The sequence below is a fragment of the Salvia hispanica genome, chromosome 2, assembly GCF_029641045.1.
Source record: "Salvia hispanica isolate PSC_SH4W2 chromosome 2, Shi_PSC_v1, whole genome shotgun sequence".
Taxonomy (NCBI): Eukaryota; Viridiplantae; Streptophyta; class Magnoliopsida; order Lamiales; family Lamiaceae; genus Salvia; species Salvia hispanica.
In genome coordinates this window covers 53,644,399-53,670,450 of record NC_142693.1, presented here as the reverse complement: position 1 = coordinate 53,670,450, position 26,052 = coordinate 53,644,399, and the positions used below count along the sequence as shown (strand labels likewise).

General features: G+C 33.8%; 3 protein-coding genes across 6 annotated transcripts; 2 read left to right on the top strand and 1 right to left on the bottom strand.

The window, feature by feature from the left end:
• Nucleotides 1-3,649: 3,649 nt before the first annotated feature.
• On the bottom strand, nt 3,650-6,500 carry LOC125201700 (tRNA(His) guanylyltransferase 1-like). Its single transcript, XM_048099917.2, has 13 exons — nt 6,356-6,500; nt 6,160-6,291; nt 6,047-6,091; nt 5,776-5,936; nt 5,624-5,682; nt 5,480-5,542; nt 5,018-5,283; nt 4,799-4,930; nt 4,674-4,718; nt 4,440-4,606; nt 4,228-4,313; nt 3,953-4,066; nt 3,650-3,879 (listed from the first exon to the last, which is right to left on the bottom strand). The coding sequence occupies exons 1-13, from the start codon at nt 6,457-6,459 to the stop codon at nt 3,700-3,702; spliced, it is 1,554 nt and encodes a 517-aa protein (XP_047955874.1). The 5' UTR covers nt 6,460-6,500; the 3' UTR covers nt 3,650-3,699.
• Nucleotides 6,501-10,723: 4,223 nt separating this feature from the next.
• On the top strand, nt 10,724-17,945 carry LOC125214038 (rab GTPase-activating protein 22-like). 3 transcript variants are annotated; one of them, XM_048114893.2, is made up of 12 exons: nt 10,724-10,927; nt 11,180-11,282; nt 11,763-11,858; nt 12,752-12,855; nt 14,910-15,106; nt 15,358-15,480; nt 15,567-15,655; nt 16,358-16,463; nt 16,986-17,083; nt 17,217-17,480; nt 17,567-17,650; nt 17,738-17,945. In XM_048114893.2, exons 2-12 carry the CDS (start codon nt 11,187-11,189, stop codon nt 17,750-17,752), a joined length of 1,272 nt encoding a protein of 423 aa, XP_047970850.1. In that variant the 5' UTR covers nt 10,724-10,927; nt 11,180-11,186; the 3' UTR covers nt 17,753-17,945. The 3 variants fall into 3 exon arrangements, with proteins under 3 accessions (XP_047970850.1, XP_088919561.1, XP_088919560.1); XM_089063435.1 differs by lacking the exon at nt 10,724-10,927 and adding an exon at nt 10,996-11,102 and having other exon boundaries at nt 14,910-15,107; nt 15,374-15,480; XM_089063434.1 differs by lacking the exon at nt 10,724-10,927 and adding an exon at nt 11,000-11,102.
• Nucleotides 17,946-22,554: 4,609 nt separating this feature from the next.
• On the top strand, nt 22,555-25,750 carry LOC125213067 (glycolipid transfer protein 1-like). 2 transcript variants are annotated; one of them, XM_048113434.2, is made up of 7 exons: nt 22,555-22,684; nt 23,227-23,356; nt 24,356-24,411; nt 24,514-24,644; nt 24,829-24,964; nt 25,283-25,414; nt 25,519-25,750. In XM_048113434.2, the coding sequence occupies exons 2-7, from the start codon at nt 23,239-23,241 to the stop codon at nt 25,552-25,554; spliced, it is 609 nt and encodes a 202-aa protein (XP_047969391.1). In that variant the 5' UTR covers nt 22,555-22,684; nt 23,227-23,238; the 3' UTR covers nt 25,555-25,750. The 2 variants fall into 2 exon arrangements, with proteins under 2 accessions (XP_047969391.1, XP_047969382.1); XM_048113425.2 differs by lacking the exon at nt 22,555-22,684 and adding an exon at nt 22,782-22,897.
• The last annotated feature ends 302 nt before the right edge of the window (nt 25,751-26,052 follow it).

Below are 26,052 nucleotides of genomic sequence, written 5' to 3'. Positions count from 1 at the left end.
CGACTTTTTTTTTTGCCTAAAAATACATACGGAGTTGTATTCTTGCTAATTTGGACTATCCTTGTTACAACATAAAGGGTTCAAACATTACAAAATACGGGACTCTAGGATTAGGTCCAATCAATTCATCACAAAAGAGGATTGATTCAGGATCGAAGATGCAACGAATTTAGTCCAAAATACTTCCTCCGTTCCATAGAAACATACTCACTCTGTCCCAAAAGAATATGCACTTTGGGTTCGGCACGAGTTTTAATGTAAAATTGGTAAAGTAAGAAAGAGGAAGAGAGAAAAAGTAATTAAAGTATTGTTAGTGGAGAATGGATCCCACCTCGTTAGAAAGAAAAGAATTTTCAAAATTAGAAAGTGCATATTTTTGTGGGACGAACTAAAAAGGAAATAATGCATATTCTTGTGAGACGGAGGGAGTATCATTTTGACACGGAGATTAAGAAATAGATATATAATATGTGAAGTATTGAGAATAGAGTAACAAAAAAGATAAAGTAGGATATATGAAAAAGTATGAGACAGAGTGTGCATTGCTTTTTACCAAATATAAAAATGACTCTATTATGTTGGAATGTATCAAAAAGGAATACAAACTCTATTATCATGGAACAGATGGGGTACCAAATAAAGTCGATTGTTTATTTTTCATTTTATTTTGGGGAATCATCTTGAATGCGCAAATATACAAATTCACTCCAGAAGATTCAACTCCAACCATTTTATGACGAGTATATGATGACACTAGCAATGTCGTCAGCTCCGGAAGATTGGACTAGGAGTCTATAGAAGCTCGTATTAGGGTGTTCTTCGTGCCATTGACGGCGAGTCAGAGAGTGGTTCTTAGCTAGAGTGGCTCGAACATCTCATATGTGGAAAATTGACATATTCACTGCACCGTGTTGCCGTGTTGTGAATAAAAATGAAAGAAAGGAAATGGAAATAAATTGTTTTTACATAATATTTAGGTTATTGTTAATTGGTGTGACTACAATATTCAGTTTTCATAAGCGGAGGACTACTATTCTGGACGAATGAACGAATGAAATAAGCGTGGAATATATGCTGTAGCACATCTTTTTCCAATGTGAAATTGGAACCTTGTGCTGGATAACAATGTTAACTTCTAAGATTGAATATTTCCCTTATAAAAAAAATTAAAAATGAATTACTTATATTTAGTATTTAACAACTTTTAGTTTAAAATAGATTTATATAGAGTTTAATAATATTGGAATTTCAACTTTAAACAATTCAAGTATATTATTTTTGTATGAGATCAATATGTAGCTCAATTATTATGACACTTGATAAGGGGAGTCATTGTATTGTATAGTAGTATGATGGTACCCTAATTAATTTGCATATAGTTCTCTACTTGAACAATTGCCAAAAAAAATAAATCTTGGTTTTCTGCATAAGAAAGACAACAAAAGACATTGACATATATATGTAAGCACGGTTACTCATAATAACTTAAATACGTAATTGAGTTTTGGGACAAATGGTAAGCACTACACTTCCTATACTCTTAGAGTGTCCACAATGGTTACCCTCTTGGACATACCCAAGCCATTATTTCTTGGGCATGCTCAACAAACTTGGCACTGCCCATGAAAATTTGGTCACCACAATGGTGGCCTTACAGGCCACCAATTAAAATTATTTTCTTAACATTTTTTATTACATTTTAATTTTAGCTAGAATAAAAATTATTGGAGTATAATAAATAATAATAATCTAAATTAATTTTTAAAAATTTGACAATTACAAGTAATATATTTATTGAAAATTCGAATTTTAATTATTTCCGTAATTAGGATGTCAATTGAAATCACAATCTTTAATTAAAAAGTTGACTAATTTAATAGGGATTTAGTTTTAAGAGATGATTGTTTCCTAAACTAATGCTAAATTATTTTTTTGAAAACTGCATCTCCGTCGCACACACTCTCTCTCTCTGGCTCCACTTCATCTTCTCCAAAATGCTAAAATTAACACAAAAACTGAAAAAAAATTGAAATCATGGCCCGGGCCGTAGCTCTCGGCCCGTGCAGTGGCGAGTCGCGCCTCACGCCCAAGGGCCTCGGCCTGGCCGAGAGCTTGGCTCTCTCTCATCCACCCCCCCTGGGCCGACTCCATCTCTCGCCTCGGTAGTAGGGGACCGCGTGTGGGCCGACTCCGGGCCAAGGGCCGCGACCCTCCCACTGTGGACACTCTTATATATCTAACATCCTACTATTTGGGTCCTTTGATATTGAGATGGTGTTGTGGATTCCATAACCTGGTTGCATCGTTTCTTAATTAAGTTGCACCCGAAGGGTAAAATAGCCAGTTTGCAAATTTAAACGGTTCTTTCCAAATTGAAGGTGCGAGATTTCAAGGTAAAATCATATTCCATCCAACCTTTCAACTCTCTCTCTAAATGATCGCACAAATCTTTCATAATTCTTTCCCAAAAATGCGTAAACAATAGTTGCATTTTACACCACTGATTCACTTCTCCTACTCCGAAATCTCTTATCAGATATGCAATTAATTCATATGGGGTAATCAAATGCTAACTAATTCCCAATTCAGAACCCAGAACTTCAACATTATGTTGGAAATTTCTCAACATATAGATATAGATATAACTTTATCAACATAACATGTAAATTTAAATCTCAACACAATGATATAATTTTATCAACACAAATCTATTGAGAAAGTTTGTCTTTGTGTTGATAATTTTAATACATAATATTGAGATAGTTCTAAGTTCTGAATTAGAAGGTTGATTTTATTTTAACGCGACCCTAATTCATATAATCACATACTTAATCAATATATGTATCTACACATAAAGCATATAGTAGGAGTGCAAGAACTATTTAATTTATTTTTAAATATAATTCAAAATATAAGTCAAACTTAACTAATGTTATAGTTTTAATTATATTTAATTAATATATTATTATAATATAAACATCTCGTAATTAATCAATAATTATAATATATTTATTTAAATTATGAATTATATAATAATAAATATTATTATTATTATTATTATTATATCTTATTAATAACTAATTAACATAGTCTTATAAAATTTAAAATTATAAAATTTATAACGATATTAAATGATTGAATATTTTTAATTAGATTTTTAGTTCTAAAATGATATAAAAAAATTAAATTAAGAATATTTAATTGATTTAGTTAGTTTAAATAATTGATTTAATTAAGTATTTTGTTCTTATTTTATACTATTATGAATGTGTATTAAGTGCATGTATAAAATATTTATAAAAAAAAAGAAAAAAAAAGAAAAAAGGAAGAAGAGGAAATAGAAACTAAGAAGAAAAAGGAAAGAAAAAAAGAAAAAAAATCACATGTTTGATACTCCTAATTGAAATTTTCAAATATACCCTCTATGACTTAAAAATCACATGTTTGGTATCTGAGATTATTTTTGTCACGAAGTACCAAAAATGATATAAAACAAAGATCGTACTATTTTCGTACGAAAATGAAAGATCAAATACTATTTATATAGTTTACTCTCATTAATTAATTTATTTTCAGTGGTCTAGTTTAGAATTCGTATTTCATATTCATGAATAAATTTCAGCTGACCATATTTCTGAATAAGAAAACTTCGTTCTAAACACCTATTGGGACTTCTCTTAAATACTTTTTTTTCAAATATTAATTAGAAAATAAATTAGTCACTAATAATGCTAACATTGACGAGGCAATAAAAAATATTAAAACGATGTTTTGAAGTGCTTTAAAACGATCCACCTTCTTCTCTAGTATCTGAGGGTGCGCTTCCCAGAAGCCTGTCTCGATTATGTTGCAATTTTCTACAACAACTAGCTTCGTCTCCTACATAAACACAGGCTACAAGTTAGCCTTGATGCCACAGATAATTAGTAATCAAATCAAGTTTCGTCCTCACTTTGTCCCAGAAAACGGACGAACCCACGCGGAACATAGGTGGCAATGTGTCGTAATAGTTGGGAACTCCAGTGAGTCTATCAAGAATTTCATTTTTCTCCGGAGTTTGAGTCTTCTGCAAATTACAAATAAGAAAAACAAGGTATGAACCAATAGAGAAGAATGGAATGAGCTTGGTCGAAACCTCAAACAACAGACTCGAATAATCCATGTGATCATTATCAATCATCACAAGGACGTTTTACACATCTGGAAACTATTTAAAGGCCTGACTACCTGCAACTCGTTTTGTGCCTCGCCCTTGCTCTTTCCGGACTTCACGAGCAACCAGAAGCAAGTATTGTACTGATTGTTTATGTGACCTGCAAATAAGGAGTAGTGATATACAAGAATAACTTGATAATTCTTTATACATGCATTAGAAGTGGAGCTTCCATTTAATTACACAAGTCATATCAGAATTTTGAGGATTGGCAAACTAAGCTTACAATCAACTTGTCTCCATGCTAGATAATCTTTGATCTCACTAGATGGGTAGCAAACAGCACGGCCATCAAAATACGGTAGGTATTTCATCTCTTTTTCCGGGAAAAACTCATTCCATCTCATTATGTATGTTGAAGAGAAGAAAGATACTACAGAAGAAACTATCTCACTGCACCACAAGTGAAGGTATTTTACCGAACACAGACAACAAGATCGTAATAGAAGAGATACCATACCTGGCACATCTTTGATATAGCCGGGAGTCCTTATTCAAAACAAAGCTGATGAGAAAGTACCAAATAACTTGTCAAAAACATACACACATAGTTAAAGGGAGATGAAGTGCAAACTGATTAATGACCTGTACTCATCACTAACACCATAAGCAAAAACGACATCCCTAAACTCTTCCAGTACAGCAACCGCGCATGCATTCATTAGATTGAGAGCTCGTGCATCATTTGGCTTCTCAAACTCATGATCGTCAGAAAAGCTACAATGATATCCAAACAAAGTAGGGCTACTGAGTGCTATTGTCTGACCCAATATGGAGCTACAGTTGAAGTAAGAAGTTAGTAACCTGTGGAAATGACGGCCATCAATGCGAACAACAATCCAGGTGGACAGCTTCAATCTGCTCTCGTATTGGAAATTCCAATATTTGATGTACTCAGGTCTAGTTTTCTTCAACGCATTACAAAATTGTCCCAGCTCTTCTTCCGATAAACACTTATTTTCATTCCAAAATCTTTTTGATGCGATATTTTCTGAGTGAACTGTTAAGACTTTGCTCCTAGGTCTTATGACAGGGGAGCCATCAGCTTTGTGCTTCACAATTTCTTCAACCTAGTCACAACAAGAGATAGTTTAACTAGTGTAAGTTGTATTAATCACGCATCTAGATAAGCACAAAAATCGATCCATTCTGCTCATTTGAAAATCAACAAACACAAAGCCCTATCATTAGGTATGATAGCAGCTCCAGTTCAGCATAGATCTACAGAAACGAAGAAGGGGACAAAGAAAATGAATTAGCAACTACCTTTGTCTTGAGAATGCATGTACCTTGGCGAAAGTCGATGTTAAAAGACTGGTAAAGAGACCCCTGAAACCAAATTTCTACTTCAGCAGATAAAACTACACAAAACAAACAAATTGAAAATAGCAAAATTCAAGTTTACCCTACCCTCAATGTGGCTTGTGCTTTCTTTTTACTCTTTCCACTTTTAATCAGCTGCCAAAGACCTGCCAAAAGAATAGTAAATTTCAATTTTCTACATAGTTCAATGACAGCACTACAACAAAACAGGTGCCATTTGCCTGACAAAATTGACTTACATTCCTCTTGCCTCCATAAAAGATAAGCTTGAAGAAGCTCACAGCAAAAAACTCGAGCCCGAAATGAAGGGGCATATTTCAACTCTTTCTGAGGAAAAAGAGCCCTCCACTTGGTAACGTAAGTGGATGTAAAGAAAGACACAATAAGAGAGAGTATCTTGCTGCAAATTAAGTATACTTTTAGTCAGCAATCATCATCCTACTCATCTTGTATCATACTACTTCAAAACTCATTTGCATAAATTTATAGTAAAAATTGTTTTGAGTTCACCTGCCACGGCGTTTGTAGAAGTCGGTTTCCTTTTTGAATATGAAACTACAAACAAGCAAATAAAAGTATCATAGACCAAACAATTGGAAAGAGATTTGTGTTTATTGATTTACCTGAACTCAGCACCGTAACCATAGGAGAAAACAACTTCTGGAAACTGCTTCAAAACAGCATTGGCACACTCATTCATCAACTCCAATGCTTTCTCATCATTTGGTTTCTCAAAATTATGCAATTGAGAAAACCTACATGAATGAAGGGATCTTAAACAACTTTGTCTACAAAGTATGCTTCAGATTGAGAACATACCTGCAGAAATCACGGGCATCAACATGGATGATGATGGTGTAGCGCTGCATGATCATATCATCCACCTCAAATGACTTCACATATTTGTACTTGCTATTCGCCATATTGCACACTTGAGAAAAGAGGGAAGAAGCGGAACAAAGATTAGGCGGCAAACAAAGTCGCGGCAACGATTTTCTCAAAGTGTGACTATTTATACAGTTTGTGATGCTAGGTTACGAGTTATGGGGCTTGGGCCTTCATTACTAGTGATCCATAATTTAATATGGCTAAAGAATATATACCATGAATTTAATTTTTAATACTCTGAAATTGCCGATGGGATTTAAAATTGTTTATCAAAAGTTTTTACTCCAAGTAAATTTAAATTAATTAATGTATGCAATATTAATACACAATAATATTGATAATTAACTTTTTAAACTCCATTAAACATATTGTATAATAGAATACTATGAATTTAATTTTGAACATAAAACTGCCGATGATATTTTAATATCTTAACAAAAGTTATTATACATATTTTAATTTAACTACGATATGGCATTCAAGAAAATTTTTAGAAAACTCCACTTTTAGATTAGTACTTGTAAGGTTTATTAACACTTATGGAATATTCTATCTGAGATTGTTAATGATATGAGGATATTCGTATCAGAGGATAATAATAACTCGCCGGATAGGGGTGGTCTGTTCGCGGAAGAAATTCTGTCGAGCAACCAGTAAACAACTGCTAACTAGGATTTGGCGAGGAATAAAATTGTGCCAAAGTAAAAGACAGAACATAAGGGAAATTCTAATATTATTGGATGAATAATATGATGGTTTCCTACACATATTTATAATATATGTGGATATAATAATATCCTACCAAAATTTAGTAAATCAAATGTAATAATATCTTAAGCAAAAGATATTATAAATCAACAAACTTTGTAAAAGATACGATAAATCAATACTAAATAAATTATAGTAGAAGGATATTGGCGATATGCCCGTAGATATACTCGTATGAACTCCCCCTCATTGAGAGTGTAACATCCCACTTTTTCGAACCCTAATTTTTGAGACGTGAAAATTTTTGGCATTTAATGCTTTTAATGCTATGATATATGTGGATTAAATGATAAGTGATTTATTGCAATATTCTTTGTGACCTAATTGCTATATGGAATTGAGTTTGAGTTGAATAGTCAAACTTGTTGAATATGTGACGTGGCTATTGAATAGTCAATATTGTGGAAAATATGACGTGGTCGTGGAATGGTCAAAGTCGGTGGAAAATGTGAAGTGGAGGTGAAATTCGAATATGTGAATGTTTTGATGCGGGGTGAAATAATATTGTGGTGAATTAATTTCCTAAGGGATGAGTGAGAATTTAATAGGAGCATTATTTATTTAAGTGGAATTTTCGACCCCTCCTATTTAATGGAGAAGAAATCCTATTTTTCTTGGATTTAATTATTGCTTGGGATAATTATCCAAATTAAATCCAAAGTCCGATTATTCCCTATATAATTGATGAAATTTTCGGCCCTTATGTTGTTTCTAAAGGAGATTTTTTATTTTGTGAATTTTTGTGATACTCGATGCTATTCTTTTCAATTAAATGCTAAACCTCGAGTTCACTATGGTAAGGGTGACATAACTATTAAAACGTTTTGGCATGAGTCCACTGAGTATGTTTAAAATACTCAGCCCTGCATGTGTTTTCCCTATGTGCAGGTTGAGCGGCGACGGGCGGTCGGTGGTGTTGAGACAGTTGAATCGAATAAAATGGATGTTTGGAACGTTAAGTGTAGTCGTGTCTTCATACATGACTCTGCTTTCTCTTGGATTGCTTCCGCTGAATTTTTTGAAACTATTTATCTTTGGTTAATTTGAACTTATTGGAATATTGGAAAATATTGCGTTTTGTTGGAGCTACAATAAACCCTTGACTTTTGAGCTTAGCCTATGTTATCTATTAAATCTTGATTTTTGTATTTAAGCCGTTGACTTATTGCCTTGATACTTCACTAAACACTTGGTCAAATCTCTTTAAATGAAACCCTAGTCTACATTCTTGTTGCCTTAAGTTCGCCTAGGTAACAGTCGCCGTATTTATTATACCCTAGAAATCCGGGCTGTTACATAGAGCCTCCTTGTCCTCAAGGATCAAGTTAAGATATTCTTTTGTGGCACTTCAATTGGCTCACATCACATGTACTGACTCATCTGGCCAACGGACTAACCCTTGAACCACTGGAGTGTCACCCTGCCAAGTCACTCGACAATCAAGAAGCCCCATCGGTTGCACCGCTGGTTTACCACGAAGAAACTCTTTCAGCAGTGACGCTGCTGTTGTCATCGGCTCGCCCTCCACAGATTCGCATAGGTGACTCACATGGATGTTATCAGCCGCAACGTCCATGGTGTTGTCTGTCTACGTCTCCTGCTCCCTCGAGCTTTCATTTTCTCATGCCTCCATGTCCACCGACACTAGCCGATAACCCGCGTAATTTAGAATTTGGACAACGAGCTTTAGCATCTGCCTTTGGCACCTGGTTTCGCGGCTTTAGTGTAGCATGAGCCGTTACCAAACAATTCTACTATCTTTCCAATTTGGTGTGACTTGCTCCACTTCTGTTGTACCTTCACGAAGGCCAGCAACAGGAAATGTCACAAGAGTAACCTCCGTTTGGATACTACTCTCTGAAATTCTACCAAAGTTGTTCACAAGAGTAACCTCCGTTTTGTCATATGAAGTAAATTTTTTTTGAAGCTACTGCAACATGATTCTCTGAATCAATTTTTCTAACAGCTAGAGAATTAACAATTGGGCCCCAATGTTGCTCAACATCTTTCATTGTAGTTATAGCCAAACCAGGCTCATGTACATCTTCATTGTACTCCAAGTTAGCTCCAGAGGCAACATCATTAAACGAGTTGTAAAAGTTGGCACTCACATAATCTTGATGACTATGGAAAAGGGGCCTAGATATAAGCTTGAAATTCTGAATTTTGCCGACTAAGATCCAATTCATAAAGAAAGTTTGCAACAACATGTGATTTAAGAAATTGTGTTAAAAATTAATTAAGTAAAGCGAGAATAAAGTAAAAAATGAAATAGGTAGAGAGAATAAAGTAAGAAAGATTAAATAAGTTTGCTTTTTGCCTAAAAAAGAACCGACTCAGCTATAACGAGACAATCCAAAAAGGAATATGACGTTGCTACATAGGAACAAATGGAATATTAGATAACGAAAATTGGTAGTTCATGAATAAAAATTGGCCCCTACCAACGGGTTGTAGTACAACAAGCAGCACAAAGTTATGGTGACCTTGAGGTTACTGGTTCAAACTCCGTAACTCGCTAGGAGATTTTTGGCATTAATTCGCAAAGGTGATCGAACTGTATTAATCGAATTCTCACTTTAAGCCAATTTTTTTTTTTTTTTTCCTATTTGAGCACAGGTATTCTGAACCCGCCTTTAGCGAAATTCGACTAATCCTGTTTGCTCGACCAAGTTTGCAGACTAAAGCCGAAAGTCTCCCAGCAAATGATGAAGTTTGAACCCGTGACGTCAAGATCACCATATCTCCGTGCGGCCAACTGTGCTACAAGATAAATTCGCAAGTACCAATTAATAGATTTGCATAATTTTGAACAAAAATAAAAATTGCTAGCTCAAGATATATTTAAAAAATAAGTCGAAAATTTAAAATATACTAGTACACCCTCCATTCGTAATTATAGTCCCATTTTAATTTGCACGAGATTTAAGAAATTGTCTGACTTTGTGATGGAAAATAAGAAAATGAATTAATGAAATACTTTTATATATTGGTTTTATAATAGAATATGAGAGTAATGATTTAAGTGAATGATAGAGTCCACTTATCTAAAATGAAAAAAAAGGTAAATGTGATTTTAAATTGTGTACATTTAAAAATGAGGAAAACGAGAAATTTTTTTCCTGGATGGAGGGAATACTTTTTAAATATTTCATGTACTACTCCCTCCGTCTCACTTAAGAAGACACGTTTTCCTTTTTAGTTTGTCCCAACTAAGATGACACATTTCCTTTTTTGGAAATTTTCTCTCTCCAATTAATACACCCAACCACTTTTTCTCATTCCTATTAAAATATTCTATCTCTCTTTCTCTCTTTATTTTAATACTTACACCCACATTTTCTCTCTCCAATTAAACACATTAATCAATAATTTCTAAAATCCCGTGACGGCAAAGGAATGTGTCATCTTAGCCGAGACGGAGGGATCCTATTTAGAATTTAGATAACGAGAATTATCGGACGTCCGATTTCAATTTTCAAAGTATTGAAATAGTATAAACTTCAAATTTGAAAAGAAAGTTACGGTAACAGAATTATAGAACCAGCTACTTCTTTCAAAAATCATCATTACGAGTCTACGACTAAATCAAATCAACCATTATTCTATTCTTCATCTTTCTCATTCAACCCTAATCGCAATTTTTCAGCATTAATTGTAAAATTCGCCTGAAATTCAACCAAACTTTTATGAGCATCGACGTCGCCGAGATTTATTACTCATATTAATAACAAGGTACCAATGATACTTGACATTTATGCGCTTGTTTAATTTATGGATGAGTTTTTCCCTGTTTATATGGTTCATATTTGTTAATGTATTGAAACTCTAGCTGCAAATTAAATATATAGGGGCTTCGTTGATTTATTGCATTCATCATGTTGGTGATGATCTTAATTTATAGTCTCTTGTAAGTACATTTGGAAGATACATGGATGTTTATGTTAAAAAGTTTCTGTTTAAGCAACGGTTTTGATTCTCATTTAGGAACACAATGTTTTTCAAGTCGTCCTCTGAGGAGTTGGGTTCATATTATCCTGTGAGAGCTGAATGTGCAGGTGATGTTCCCAAGACCCGGTTTAAAGCGAGGGTATGTACACATCTCTTGATCAAATTTTAATTTTTGATGTGTTGTTAGATAGTTCAGACCTGTGTGTTTATTGGTGGAAGATGTTTAAGCTATCTAAATGAATTCTTCATCTACTTCACTGAATTAAAAGCTATGGAAGATAGATAAACGTTCTTGAACTTAACATTTGCATATTGGATGATGAGTTGGAGTCTTGGAGAGCTTAGGACATAACGTTGATGTGCTAATGCAAGCCTGGGTTGTCAATGTGGATGTGTTGTACTCGTATCGTGACTAATGTCCCAATAAGTTTGTTTATGGGTAGCGATGGGCATTGGATTGTCGAACTATTAATTCATGGCTGTCTTTGTTGGACATGGAAGTCCATTGAAATAATACTTGCTTTCCTGTGCTTCAATTGCATATGATAATTTTACTTTCATTCACTAGAAGTCTACTGCATATTTTGAAATACAGTTACTTACATGGGCGTATTGACAGGTTGGTAAAACTTTAAGCCCAAGAAGATGGAATGCGGCATTTACCGTGGATGGCCATTTGGATATAGCTGCCATTCTTAGAAGAATCCAAAGAGGGGTTAGTATGCATTTCTTAATTGAAGTTTGCATGAGATTCCGTGTTCATGGATCCAAACAGCTATTGTCCTCAAATTATTTGTTGTCATCAAGTACTGTGGAATCTTCAAAATGCACCATTTTCAAGTACTGTGGAATCTTCAAAATGTGCCATTTCAATCGTTTTAATGTGTTTCATGTTTTCTATATTGGGAAAACATCGCTAGTTTGAATCTTAAGTTATCTCACAAGAAAAATCCTGTTTGTTTCACTGGGATAGACTGATGGGGTCTACAATGGCACAATGGTGTAATTATAAAATTATAATCATCACCTTCTATAGGTTTTCAGTAATCAGTCTTCGTCAGTGAAGAAATCGAGCTTCAACACCAAGAATTTATTGATCATATCACTCTAAAATGGTAATATAAATGTAATCCATTCCATTGAGTGCCTGAACATTATGCACAACATAGCTTTCCAATAAAGCTACTTAAATAATTGGAAAACTGGAGTGTTATAATTATGGTGGAAGAAGAAGAGATTTATCCTTGTATAATACTTGTTTCACTTACAGTTGTATCTTAGCCTGGAGACATTTGCTTAATGGCAATTGGGGCAAGCTTACAGTTAAAAAGCTCTACTGAAACCACCTTATGTCCAGCCTTGTGCAAGTAATGTTTTTGACTGTTGATGAATATTCTCCATGCAAATTGGAATTACTCCTTAAGGAAGGACATTCCGGGAAATATATCAAATTAGACAGAAAATGATTATCTGCTTACATTTAGTTTTTAGTAGAATTGGTACAGTGTACAATGAAGTGTTTTAACTAGCTTATAAGTTCTATCAGTAAAATAAAATTACTGAAATATTGATAAAATGCTATGTTTCTTATATTGACTATTTTATTAGGGGATTCATCCTACCATTAAAGGGGTAGTCTGGGAGTTCTTGTTAGGTTGTTTTGATCCCAACAGTACATTTGATGAAAGAAATGATATCAGGCGACAAAGAAGGTATGTATGTAGCCTCATTTCTATAGCTTTGTGTAATATTACTAGAATAGCATTATAGCAGTACCTTGTTTTTGGCCTGGACAAAATAAAATGATACTAGGAAATCCTGCTCTCCTACTCTTACAGAGTGTGTGGAAATAAAGACATAGTTTGCTATAGTTTTGTTTGTTAATCTATATTATTCTACTGTGATATGTCAATAAGAATAAATTATCCTTTTTTTAAATTCAAGAAGGATATCGCACCATTTCATAATTGTCTTCCCTTGCATACACGGCAACATGGGTCAAGTTCTGCCTGAATCCTGTCCACTCAATTCGGTTCTAAATTTTCTGTGGCTGCCTTTTGATGGCTTTTTCTTGTTTGGGAAAAAAATTAGAAATCGAGGTTCCCAATAGGAGAACCTTTTATTTATTTATTTATTTACAACTCTATCAATAGCGCATTCCTCAAATTCGTATTCAATGGACCACAACATTCTAAATGTGTAACTTAAACTAAATGCATTGCATAGAACACACATTTCGGAAATGTGTTCTGTCCGAAAATGGAGAAGTTTGCTTATGATGATAGTAGGTTACGCATTTTCCAAAATGCATGTACCACGTTACGCATTTACGGAATGTGTTACGCATTTGAGGAATGCCCCATTGCCAAAGTTGTACTAAGAAAAGGTTCCCGATAAATTCTAATTTTGTCCCGAACAAGAAAATGCCCCTTTTGATATGGTAATCATGCCCCCAAATTAAAATAATCTCAGATTTGTCGATAAGAGGTGTGCGTTCAGCAGCAGAAATCAACCGCCTTGTGTTTTAAGCGGGGAGCAGATCTTGTTGGTATTTTCTCAGCATGTAATATCCATTGACATTTAATAGATTTATCCTTGGATTGAATTTTATCTTCTTTGAGAAAAAAAAAAATTATTGACCATCCAGCTAATAAATATTACTACCATTTATTCAAATATATAGAACCTAGACTTGGGTCCAGACTTGGCTGACGTCCTATGCAGAGACATTTCTTGAGTAACGAGTCCAACTTATTACTTCTTTAAACTTTGAAATATGTTGACACAGCTACACAAGGATATGGAATTATAATAAGGGGACTTGCCTGTGCATATCGTACAATACTTGTGAAAATCATATTGCTCAACAGATATATCAACTTGTGGCTAAATGGAAGAAAATGGTACTACTTGATTTCCGTTTAGTTCAAGATGAAATATTTCAAAGGACTATGAGAAATCCTAACCACTAAGACAAGCAAAACCACCAAAAAGAAAAACAAAGACAAACCCAAAAATATATTATAACTGAACAGAAAATACGATATAAGATAATGACTTCGAAAGAGCCACACATCAAAGAGGGCAGCACACAGCAAACGCTGGCAGGACATTTCAATTAAGAAACACAAATCTATTTTATAGATTCTACTAAAGACTCCAACGTGAAATAAAACTCTAACTAACTTTAAGGCTTCTAAACATAAAAATTGAAAAGATGATCTAAACATACTTAGAGATAAACTTGAAAAATCTGCTGGAAAAGGACAGGATGATATGTATCAGGGTGTAACCTAAGGAGATGCTTTCAAAAATGAATAGTCAGAGCACATAAACACTGACCAACAATTTTGCATCAATATATCAACTCCGGTATAGTGATTCTTTAGAGTGGAGTTGGTGTCCCTCTACTTTTCAATAAAACGATGCTCTATTTTGTCTAGATTCTATTACATGGCTAACATACTTTGTTCTGTTGATGATGATACCTCGGTCAATTGGTTGATGAATTTTTATGCGATACTGAAGTTACAACTTAGTTTATTTGACTCAACTTCGAAAATTGCCTTTCAACACCAGACATGATCTCAATTCCTACTGTGATAGGCTAAAGGTCCAGTACGCAATCTGCTAAGATAATATCTTTACTTGATTGCCAACTTGGTGGGCTGCATTTGTTGAATATTATGTACCATATGATATGGATACTTGAAGCTATAATATCAGTGCACTGTGTATTTGATTATATTGATCTATACATATTCAGGGGACAGTATGATGCACTGAAAGCTGTATGTCAAAAGATGGTACCTACTGTTGGCAGTGGAAAGTTCATCACAACGCCTGTAGTTACTGATGATGGCCAACCAGTACCAGATCCTCAAAACAATACTTATGCCATCACAAATTCTGGTCAATTAGACCAAAGGGAGATTCAATGGATGCTAAGCCTATCCCAAATTGGTTCGTGCTCAGCCATGACTTGATTTTCATCTTGATTTCTAAAAGTAAATATTTGTCAACAATAATTGTTTCTACCTATCTCCCCTAATGTTTGTTCAGTCTGATATCCTGTGTTCCTCTTGGTGTGGTTCTGATGCTTGGCTTACTCATGCAAGTGTCATTTGTAAAATTATTGTTTTATCTGACATTTGGCCTGCATTCGAAGTTGTACAGTATATTGCTGATTCATAGAGCTAATATAACAAATCTAGGTTTGGATGTCGTACGGACTGATCGCACGCTTGTATTCTATGAGAATGAAGCTAATCAGGCAAAGCTTTGGGATATTCTAGCTGTCTATGCTTGGATGGACAAAGATATTGGGTATGTTCAAGGTAATTACTTGGGCTGTACCGAGGTGTGATATCTATTAGTGAAAGATCTTTCCTGTTCTTATGTATTATACTCCATTTTTGAGCAGGAATGAATGATATATGCTCTCCCATGGTTATTCTTATCGAACATGAAGCAGATGCCTTCTGGTGCTTTGAGCGAGCAATGCGTAGGCTTGTAAGATTCCTTTATCCACTGAAAATTTTGAATCATATAATGCATAAGACAATTTTGTTTTGACACGAGACGATTTTGTTACTTTGGAAGCAAGTAAAAGCAGCAAATTATTAAAAGAATGCTTAAGATCCCTTTAGTCAACAATCTCGTAGTGCCTCTTTCTTCCTCTTGTCCAGCAAGTGAATAATATATAGCCATTTCATATTTCCAAATTTCCAATTTAAACTTCCTTATATGGGTGAATTAAATAGTTCAATGAAATTTCCATTTATCCGCGGTCTAGCATAGCCAGCAATCCATTTTCTAATTCTTCTCATTCCCTCTCAAAGTAAAATGATCTCACAAAGAAAAGAATTGTCTAGTAAGAAATAACATAAAAACAGAGTGATTTGCAAAAAGCAAAGTTACAGGCTTTCTATTCCATTACAATTCTTCCTTTTTTTTACAGAAATCAATGTCCTTTTTTTTTCAGAGAGGATTATTACTGTCCTTGATGTGTCTCAGACTCTCAGTAGACTTGTTCTATTTTGTTAAAAACATATAATCGATTGCACCTTGGTCCCCTGTATCCAACTGTGAGAGTGACGTGCTAATAATTATCAAGTCGGCTTGTTTCTATTTTTGTCTGAAATTGAGATATATAATGTTTTTTTTATCTTCTTGTCTTGAATTGGTAATTCATTCTCCATTTTCTTTTTGAAGAGGGAAAACTTCAGGTGTACGTCGAGTGCTATGGGTGTTCAATCTCAACTGGGAACCCTTTCACAAATTGTTAATACTATTGACCCAAAACTCCATCGGCACCTTGGTATGGCTGTTTTTCTCTGTAGAATTTCCATTCTTCATTAAGTAATTTAAGACAATACATATTAAATCTTCATTTGGAGAGTTATTGAAATCTGCCATAAATTCTTAGAAGGTCCCCGTTTAGTTTGTATGGGAACTTATGCATCATGAGGCGATGCTTTCAGCTACATATAATGAACATTGGTGCACTGACTACTGAGAACTATGCACCCCAGTTCAAGATGTATCAATGCAAATTCCAGATCATTTAAGGCTTCTGCAGTGATTCCAACATGTTGCCTTTCTTCTGCATGTAAACTGGCACATTCAATGGAATCTTATCCTACCCAACAAAAGAACACTGAAAGGTGTTAAACAAATAAGCTAACATCTGGTTCCTGCACGCGAAAGAAACATAAGAAAAGCTAATCTTACATATCGATGTGATAGCCCATGCTACCCCCACCCCCCTTCTGTATAATATATGTGTATGTATGCATGTTTCATCTTTGTGTGACTGAAGGCCACATCTCCATTTTGATAGAGGAGCTGGATGGCGGGGAATATTTATTTGCTATTCGTATGCTGATGGTTCTGTTTCGAAGAGAGTTTTCGTTTGTGGATGCAATGTATCTCTGGGAGGTACAAACTCCTATCATCCATTCAAACGATTCACTAAACTTTACCTTTTTCACTGGACACATTTAACAGGATTCTGTGCCAATGGTATTTTGTAAATATCTATGTTACTTAACTGGAAATTTGGTGGATGTAGGTCATGTGGGCGATGGAGTACAATCCAAATATCTTTACATTATATGAGGAATCAAGGGATGCATCTTCTTCCCGTAGTCAAGGTGAAGGTAAAGTGAAGCATAAGAAGATGCTCAAGCAGTACGGGAAATTTGAGAGAAAAAATTTAGAAACTGGATGGACAGACCAGAGAGGTGCTCTCGCGGTGTTCCTTGTTGCTAGTGTACTTCAGAAGAAGAATAAGAGACTCTTACGAGAGGCTCAAGGCATGGATGATGTCGTTCAGGTACTTCTTCTTCTTCTCCTCTGTACACAGATGCATGTTCAACCTAGTGCATGTTATTTCTCACTATATTTGAAACAAATCTCTAGATCTTGGGCGAAATCACTGGAAATTTGGACGCGAAAAAAGCATTAAAAGAGGCATTGAGCGTTCATAAGAAGTATTTAAGCAAGGCAAGCTTTATCCTATATTCATCCTCACTTATGCACTGATCCATCCATTTTTTTTTTCTGATTCTGACTGCTTCCTATTCGATGCAGTCGAAAAAGTCGTGACGTGGCCTCGTCTATTGTGAGCACATTTTGCTCATGGCTCCCCTACATTTCCTTGAGCTTTTTTGGTACATAAAATTTTGATCCCAAGTCATTGTATTCGTATCACTCCAATTCTATTTTATTGTTTTTCATATTTGAAGAACTGCCTGATCGTTATTGTCTATAGAAATATAAATCTCGTTGTAGTTGAACTTGTGATGATAGAAATGAAAGTGAGCTTAATAATTCTACCTAAAATTATGACGTTCAAGAAAATGATCATTTTGAAGGAGAGAAATGGAGTGTCTATTTATTATAGTGTCTATTTTTAACCCTCTACATAAGAACATTCTTTCATTTAATCCCCAAACTATATGTTCACATGTTTGGAGTATCACAATAATTCATGCTATTTTTTGTCATTCTTGGACAAGGAAAAAATAAATGGTCAACACTAAAAAGATCAATTTACTCATATTTCAAGGATTAAAAAGATCAATACTCATATGTAAATAGAAACACCAAAAGATCCAAAGAAGCAACGATGCAATCGCTACAATCTTGGTCTAAGATGGACTAAGAACATTTAACTCTAAGAATCAAGTCTAAATATAATAATACTCCCTCTGTCCCCGAAGAATATGCACTTTGGATTCGGCACGGATTTTAATAAAAATTGTTAAAGTAAGAGAGATATAGAGAGAAAAAGTAATAAAAATATTGTTAGTGAAAATGAGTCTCACTTCATTAGAGTGAAAATAGTTTCGAAAATTGGAAAGTGCATATTATTGTGGGACGGATTAAAAAGAAAAGAGTATATGTTCTGATGGACGGATGGAGTAGTAGATTTTGATCATATTTGGGAGGATTAAAATTTAGAGTGAACTGCATAAATGGTACCTTATCTTTCACTTTCGCACATAAATGGTATCTGATCTTTATTTTATATCGTTTTTGGTACCTCGTGACAAAAATAACCCTAGATACCAAGCATGAGATTTTTTTTGTTATGGAGGATATTTTTGAAAATTTCAATTAAATAGAACCAAATATGTGATTTTTTCCCTTCATTTCTTTTTTTTTTTCTTCTTTAATTTATTCTTCTTTCTTTTTTATTCACTTTCTTCTTGTTTTTTAGTATTTTATCTTTTTTTCTTCTTTTTTTTTCTCCTTTGTTTATGTTTCCTCTTTTTCCTTTTCTCTTCTTTTTCTTCTTTCTTTTAAGTGTTTTATACATACATCTAATTGCATTCATAATAAAAATCAGTAACAAAACACCTAACTAAATTAATTATTTAAAGATTTAAATCAATTGAATATTTTTAATTAAATTATTTATACTCATTTTAGGGTTGAAACATATAACAAAAAATATTCAACTCTTTATCACTATGAATACAATTTCACAATTTTAAATTTTAATTAAGAGTATATTGATTAGTTAATAATTTAATATAAAATAATAATTATTATTTATTAATTACTACTAGTTTTTAACTATTGTAAAAATATTATTATTATAATAATTAAATATAATTATAACTATAATTATGATTAAGTATATTTAGATGATATTAAAAAATAAATTAATAATTAATTTATAACATCATAATAATAATATTAATATTGATAAAATAATAATAGTATAAAGAGTGAGGAGAATGAGAGAAAATATTATAATATCACTTTTGGTACTAGTCTTGTCAATGCCCAAAATACCCTTTATGACAAATGGAAAAATGAATTTGTTTAGTGGGTATTTTGGGGTGAAAATTGTATCAGGTACCAAATATGTGATTTTTAGGTACTAAAAAGGATACTCTATAAAATAAAGATCAGGTACCATTTACGTGCGAAATGAAAGATCAAATACCATTAATGTTAAAACTCTAATATTTAAATTCAAATTTTTACTCATTGATGGTCTCGCTTCCTATCAAGCAAGACGAAGTCCGAGGTTGCGAGCTCCTCACTGGACAAGCTAATCGCTAGGACATGTGAAACGGACTGTGAATTATCGATCGATCTTGATGTTTATTTGTTGTTCAAGTTGGACCACACAACACATACTCATGTCAGTCGTTGTTGGTGATGAGCTTTGGCACCGATTTTAGCTAAATTGGTTGATATACCGGGATTATCCGATACCCGTGTCGGGTATCCCGTACCCGGCATTGCGGGTACCCGTACCCGACCCGAAATTCGAATAAAAAATTTGAAAACCATAATAATCGTTAATGTTCCCTAATTTACTTAATTAATATTTATGGTAAACTTTGAATAGATTAAGAATAAAAGTGAGGGGACTCTATAGCTAGTTCCGATGAGTTTTCAATTGTATGTTCGTCGGAATATAAAAATGTTTCAAAAGAACTCTTAGAATCATTTCATTTTCTTCACTCATTTTGGAAAAATAATAATATAAATACTCTTCTCTACATTATTATCTCTCTTACTTTATTTTTTCTCCATTCTAACTATTTATTTTTAATTTTTCAAAATGAATGTGTATATGGCTATTATTATTTAAGTATTTATTTTTTTTTCTCTAATTTAACTATTTGAAACGCCTCTATTAATATGGAATGGAGGGAGTATTAAAAATGATATATGGCTCTAATACTAATAATATGGGTATTAACGGGACTAACGGGTATACCCGTACGGGTAGTGGGTATACCCGCTACCCGCAAAACTCTAAAACACACTACCCGATCCCGCCCCATTTCCCGTTATCGCCGGGTAGCGGGTCGAGATGGGAATTACCCATTACCCGCTACCCATTTTGCCACCCCTAGTTTCTCTCCACAATAGGAAATCTAAACATAGGGAAAATGTGATGGAAGTAATGTTAGTAGATTGTGTAGTCCACATTTAGAATGATATGTATGGTTAGTATTTGTTTAAAACTTTCCATATTTAGAACTGATCTAATTTTAGTGGATATCTAAAATGGTAAAATTAGTCTATTTATGTAGTAATATTTTCTCTTACTTTAGTTTTTTTTCCTTCATATTGTAAATACCCTCCATTTAACATACTCTCTTCGTTCCATAGAAATAAGCTAATTGAGGATAAGGGGAGTGTTATATTGCTAACTTAATGCTTAATTGTTAACTACAACTCAATAATAGCCATTAGATATTCAAATTAAAGGCTTGGATCATCAACCACGAAATGTCAATACGATCAACAAAAAACGTCAATAAGGCTATAGGATTAATTCTAATAAAAATCAATAGGGGTATTAATGTCAAGTTAGTTATAACTAACTTTTAAAAGAAATCCTATAACTTTAAATTCATATAACATATATCAAATTAAAGATAATTTTATAAGGATTCCAACGATATACTACATGCATATGTTCCGACGTCAAAATTTGAAAAAAATTTGCATTTTTTTTTGAATTTTCGTATTTTTTACGAACAGATTTAGGTCAATACACCTTACATAATATGTCAATATTATGCTTGTAAAATGTCAATATGAAATTGTGTTGACATTATTATGTCTTCGTGTTGATGTATTTCATACACTGTATTGACATTATATTTCTAAACCCTAAATTTGATAATTGCTATTATCTTTTTAATATTAAAAAATGAAAAACGAAATTACACATGGCAAATTGTAGACCACAAAATTTCTAAAATCTTATGGTCTTAAATTAGTTATAGTTAGGAACTAAGGGATGAGTTAGCAATTGATCACTCCCCTTGAGGATAATTGGTAAAAGTAAGTTAGAAGATAAAAGTAATTGAAATAATTTAGTAGATGATGGAGCCTATAAATAATAAAATAAAAGAGAAGAAAAAAATATTCATATAAATAGATTTCAACTATTTTTATAGGGTGGATATAAAATAAAATTCATCTTCTTATATGGGACGGATGAAGTACTGTCTTTTCAACAAAGAACGAATTGAGAATGTTCTCATTTTATAACTACCACCAAGCGTGCACTCATTTATTTCGGTTCATATTTAACTAATTTTTTCAATTTCTAATTTTTTTTCATCAAATGTGACTCGTACAGTGGAACAATGGAATATTATTTATATTGCTGATATTTTTGGCTCATTAAGAGCATCTGCAATGGTCGGCTAGCGACCGGCTAGCTACTCCTCACTAATTTATTAAAAAAATACATAAAAAAATGTTAGTATGCCTTGAATCCGTTATAGTTTGCCGCTAGCCGAACGGTATGACATGTTTTTGTTTTAGGTCTTAATTTTGTATTGGGCTAGTTGTTGTTGTCCATCGCTAGATGTTGCTTTTGTACAGAAATTTAGAGATAGAGAAAATCGCGTTTATATAATTTTTCAAAAATAAAAAAAAGAATAAAAAAAAATTTAAAAAAAAAGAATTAAAAAAAAAATTAAAAAAAGAATTAAAAAAGAATTAAAAAAAAAATAAAAAATAGCGCTGGCCGATCGGCTAGCCGCCATTGTGGCATACTAACATTTTTTTATGTATTTTTTTAATAAATTAGTGAGGAGTAGAGTGGGGCGGTGGCTCGTGTGTGGAAGCCCGGATTTTTTTTTATTATGCAATTTTTTTTATTTTTAGTTAATATACTTTTTAAAAAAATAAAATTAATGAATTTTCCCGTATATGTCTCGTAAATTTAATTCGGTAATTTAATCGTGATTTTAATTTCGTAAATGTAGTATATTTTGAATTATTTTTATTACGGCTGGCCTATGGCTGGCCTAAATCTGATGTGGCAGGTGGATTTTTTAGTGTTGCTGACGTGGCAGGAGAGAGAATGGCTAGCCTATTGCTGGCCTATTGCTGGCCTATGTACCATTGCGGATGCTCTAAATAAGAGGGACGCAGATCCGTAGAATAAAACCGAAAGAAGCAGAGCAGCGTTTCATCAAAGCTACTCCTATTTGCAAACGACACTGCTAATAATTTGCAGAATCTACTCTCTCCCCAATCTCTCAGGCACGCTCGAATCTCTAGTCCCTTGCATTTCTTCACCAATTTATCTTTCATGTTTGTTGATTTGATATTGTTTGCTTGTCCCTCTTCTTTTTAATTTGATTAGATGCTAGTTGCTTGTTGTCAACGATCACGATCTCTCGTCTACTTTTGAGCTAACGGATGTTAATCACGCTATGTTTTGGTTAAGATTGAGAAGATTTTGAGAACAATCTGGTCGGTCAATTCTTCTGAACCATAAGCATCAGTGACATTTCAATTACGTCACTTGAATTGGGATCCTTGTGTGTATTTTTGATCTAGTAATTTGGAGTTCGGAGATCTAGTTAATATAAGCAGCTGTAAATCAAGATGAATGTGAAATTAGGCACTCTAGTTTAATTCAAGATGAATGTGAAATTAGGCACTCTAGTTTAATTCAAGATGAATGTGAAATTAGGCGCATTAGTTTCTTATTAGTCTCTGAGATCCAGGGTTGCAGTGACCGCTGCCCGTTTTTCTATTTTCTCTGTATTTTGTAAGGAAATTTTGCTTACTCTATGCAGTAAAGGACGGAAATGGAGGGCACGGTGTTCAGACCTGCATTGGAAGGAATGCAGCATGTTAAGTCGGAAGATGGAATAATGCTAACCAAGCCATTCTTGGATGTATGCAAGCTTATTTTACCTGTGATCGGTAATTTCTCTTAAGTTTAGGCTGAACCAATGTACATTTTGAGTTTTGCACTTTTTTAATATACTAGGAGACATTCATTTGTTTATTTGTGTAATTGTGTTTTACTCCCTGCATATCACGGGAACTAATGCGCAATTGGTAAAGTAAGAGAGATGAGGAGAAGGGTAGTTAAAGTAGTGTCAGTGGATGGTGAGACTCATATTATTATTAGTGTTTAATGGGTTGTAATGGTGGGCCATACCATCGTGGTATAAGTTGTAAATAAATTGATGTATATGGGTAATGACTTGTGGAAACTTCTATAAATGGAAATTCCCATATTTTTATGGGACTGAGGGAGTACCTGCAGACTATAATTAACTATGGTTTTGATGTTTGCCACCAGCATTTATTATTATAAATCGGCTGTTAGATGTTTGGGTCCTTATTTACTTCTGCACCGTAAAAATGTCATGTTAAATGTTGAGATTTAGTGTAGTGCTAGGAACTTGAGCTGAGGTCACAAGTTTGAACCCCACATTGTCTCTTTCTTATGGTTTCTGGTTTGTTGCATGGGATTGAGGATTCTTTGGTGCATACATTTGGATAGTGGCTGCTTATTCCTTTGCTACCATATAAATGTATATATGTATGCAATCATTTAAACTAGTTGATCCGTAGATCCGTTTTGATACAGTTTCCATCATGGATGATGGATCTTAAATAATATTCATTCTGTCACAAAAATGGATGAGTTAAGGGGACTATACTCAACATCAAATCAGGGTTCTTAACTTGAACAGACTTTTATGTAAATCTTTCAAGTCAATTTACCATGAAGCAAATTGTAAAATGTTTGGGTGATGTAATAAGCACTTGGTGTGTGTCATAAGGCACATTTTTTTTATTTTCTCAGTAAGTCACAATAATCCCATGGCTCTAAAATGTTTCAAAATATAAATATTCCTGTGATGGTAAGAAATTGCCGAGTAAGATTTAACTAGCCGTGAATGTCTGCAGAAAAATTTGGAGCTGCTATGGCAATTGTCAAATCTGACATCGGAGGCAATATAACTGTAAGATGATTTACGTCTATAGTTCACATACTTAACTTCCATTATCAATGTTCTTTGGATATAGTCTTATACCAAATCACATCTTCACCTCTTGAACTCTAGAGACTAGAGAACAAATATTTGTCAGATCCAACAAAGTATATCCATCTATACACTATGGTACAAGAAGAAGTTGATGCTAAGACTGCTAAAGGCTCATCTAGTTGCACCAATGGCCTCCTGTGGTTGACAAGGTAGAGATGATACAAAATCAATTACTTTCTCTCTTCTCATTAATTCCAAATTGACTTGCTAGTGTTCCTTTATATCTTCATTTGCTTAAATGTACATGTTAGAGACTTACAGTAGTATGCATGTAATCTCTTGTTACTTATTTGACTTACAAAGAGACTTACATAAGAGCTTTGTAACTTGTAGGGCAATGGATTTCTTGGTAGAGTTATTTCGGAATTTAATTCATCATCAAGACTGGTCTATGTCTCAAGCATGTAGTGATGCCTATGCGAAGACCCTGAAAAAGTGGCATGGTTGGCTGGCTAGTTCAAGTTTTTCTGTAAGAACTCTCAATGCTTATTATTTACAGTTAAAATGCTCCAAGCTTTAGTTGAGTTTGTGAATTGGGTATTGATGGCCCATGTGGAATGTTCTCTGTGCTTTCTTGTTAATTAAGATCATATACAACCAGAGAATGTCAATGCAGGGAACTGAAATCTGTTACTACTTTATATACTCAGAAACCTGATAATTTAGTTTCTGATACTATTTTATTTCTGAATCTTCGCATTCGAAACTTGTGATTTGTGCATGTTCCAAGTTTTCTAAGTAGTTCAATTGTACCTTAACAAAAGCTTATTATGGACCTAAATTTCAGCTTGCTATGAAGCTCGCTCCTGATAGGAAAAAGTTTTTGGACGTTGTTGCTGGAGATGGTGATGCTAATAGTGATATTGAGAAATTTTGCACCACTTTCTCACCATTTCTTGAGGAGAACCACAAATTCTTGGTATGATCTCTGGCTGTGAAACATATTTACATTTCAAATCAAACTCCCTTAGTATCTGTCTTTTGTGTTTCTATATTGTTGAAATGTTGTTCTCCCTTTGACAGGCTAGCGTTGGCTTGGATGATCTAAAGGCATCTTAGACTTGGATGAATGATGTGAGGAAAATTATCACCCGCGGCAATTATTTACTATATTGCTATACGAATGCTGATAAATTAAACATAACATATTACATCTTAATGCATATGTAACATTTGACTCGGCAAGTTATGTACTCTTACTTGGTTTCAGTTATCTGAAAATTCAGTTTAATGTGAAAATATTGTCCTTTAGTTATACTCTTGAATCTTGGTTTTACTTTTGCTCGAATGTATCGTCTCTTTTGACGTTTGTGTACCAGTTGTGAATAAAACATATCATATTACCTAATAGGGATGTGTTAAAATGACAACCCATCTTAAAATAACATCATACCACCATTCCTAGTCAATTATTTGAACACGTGGATGAATAATCAGCTGTCATGTGGCAATCATAAAAAATTTGCAAGGGTAAATTTACGCGGACTGCAACATCCAATACTCTAGACTGCAATATCCAATACTCTAAACTACAAGGTGACGCGGCCTGCAATATCC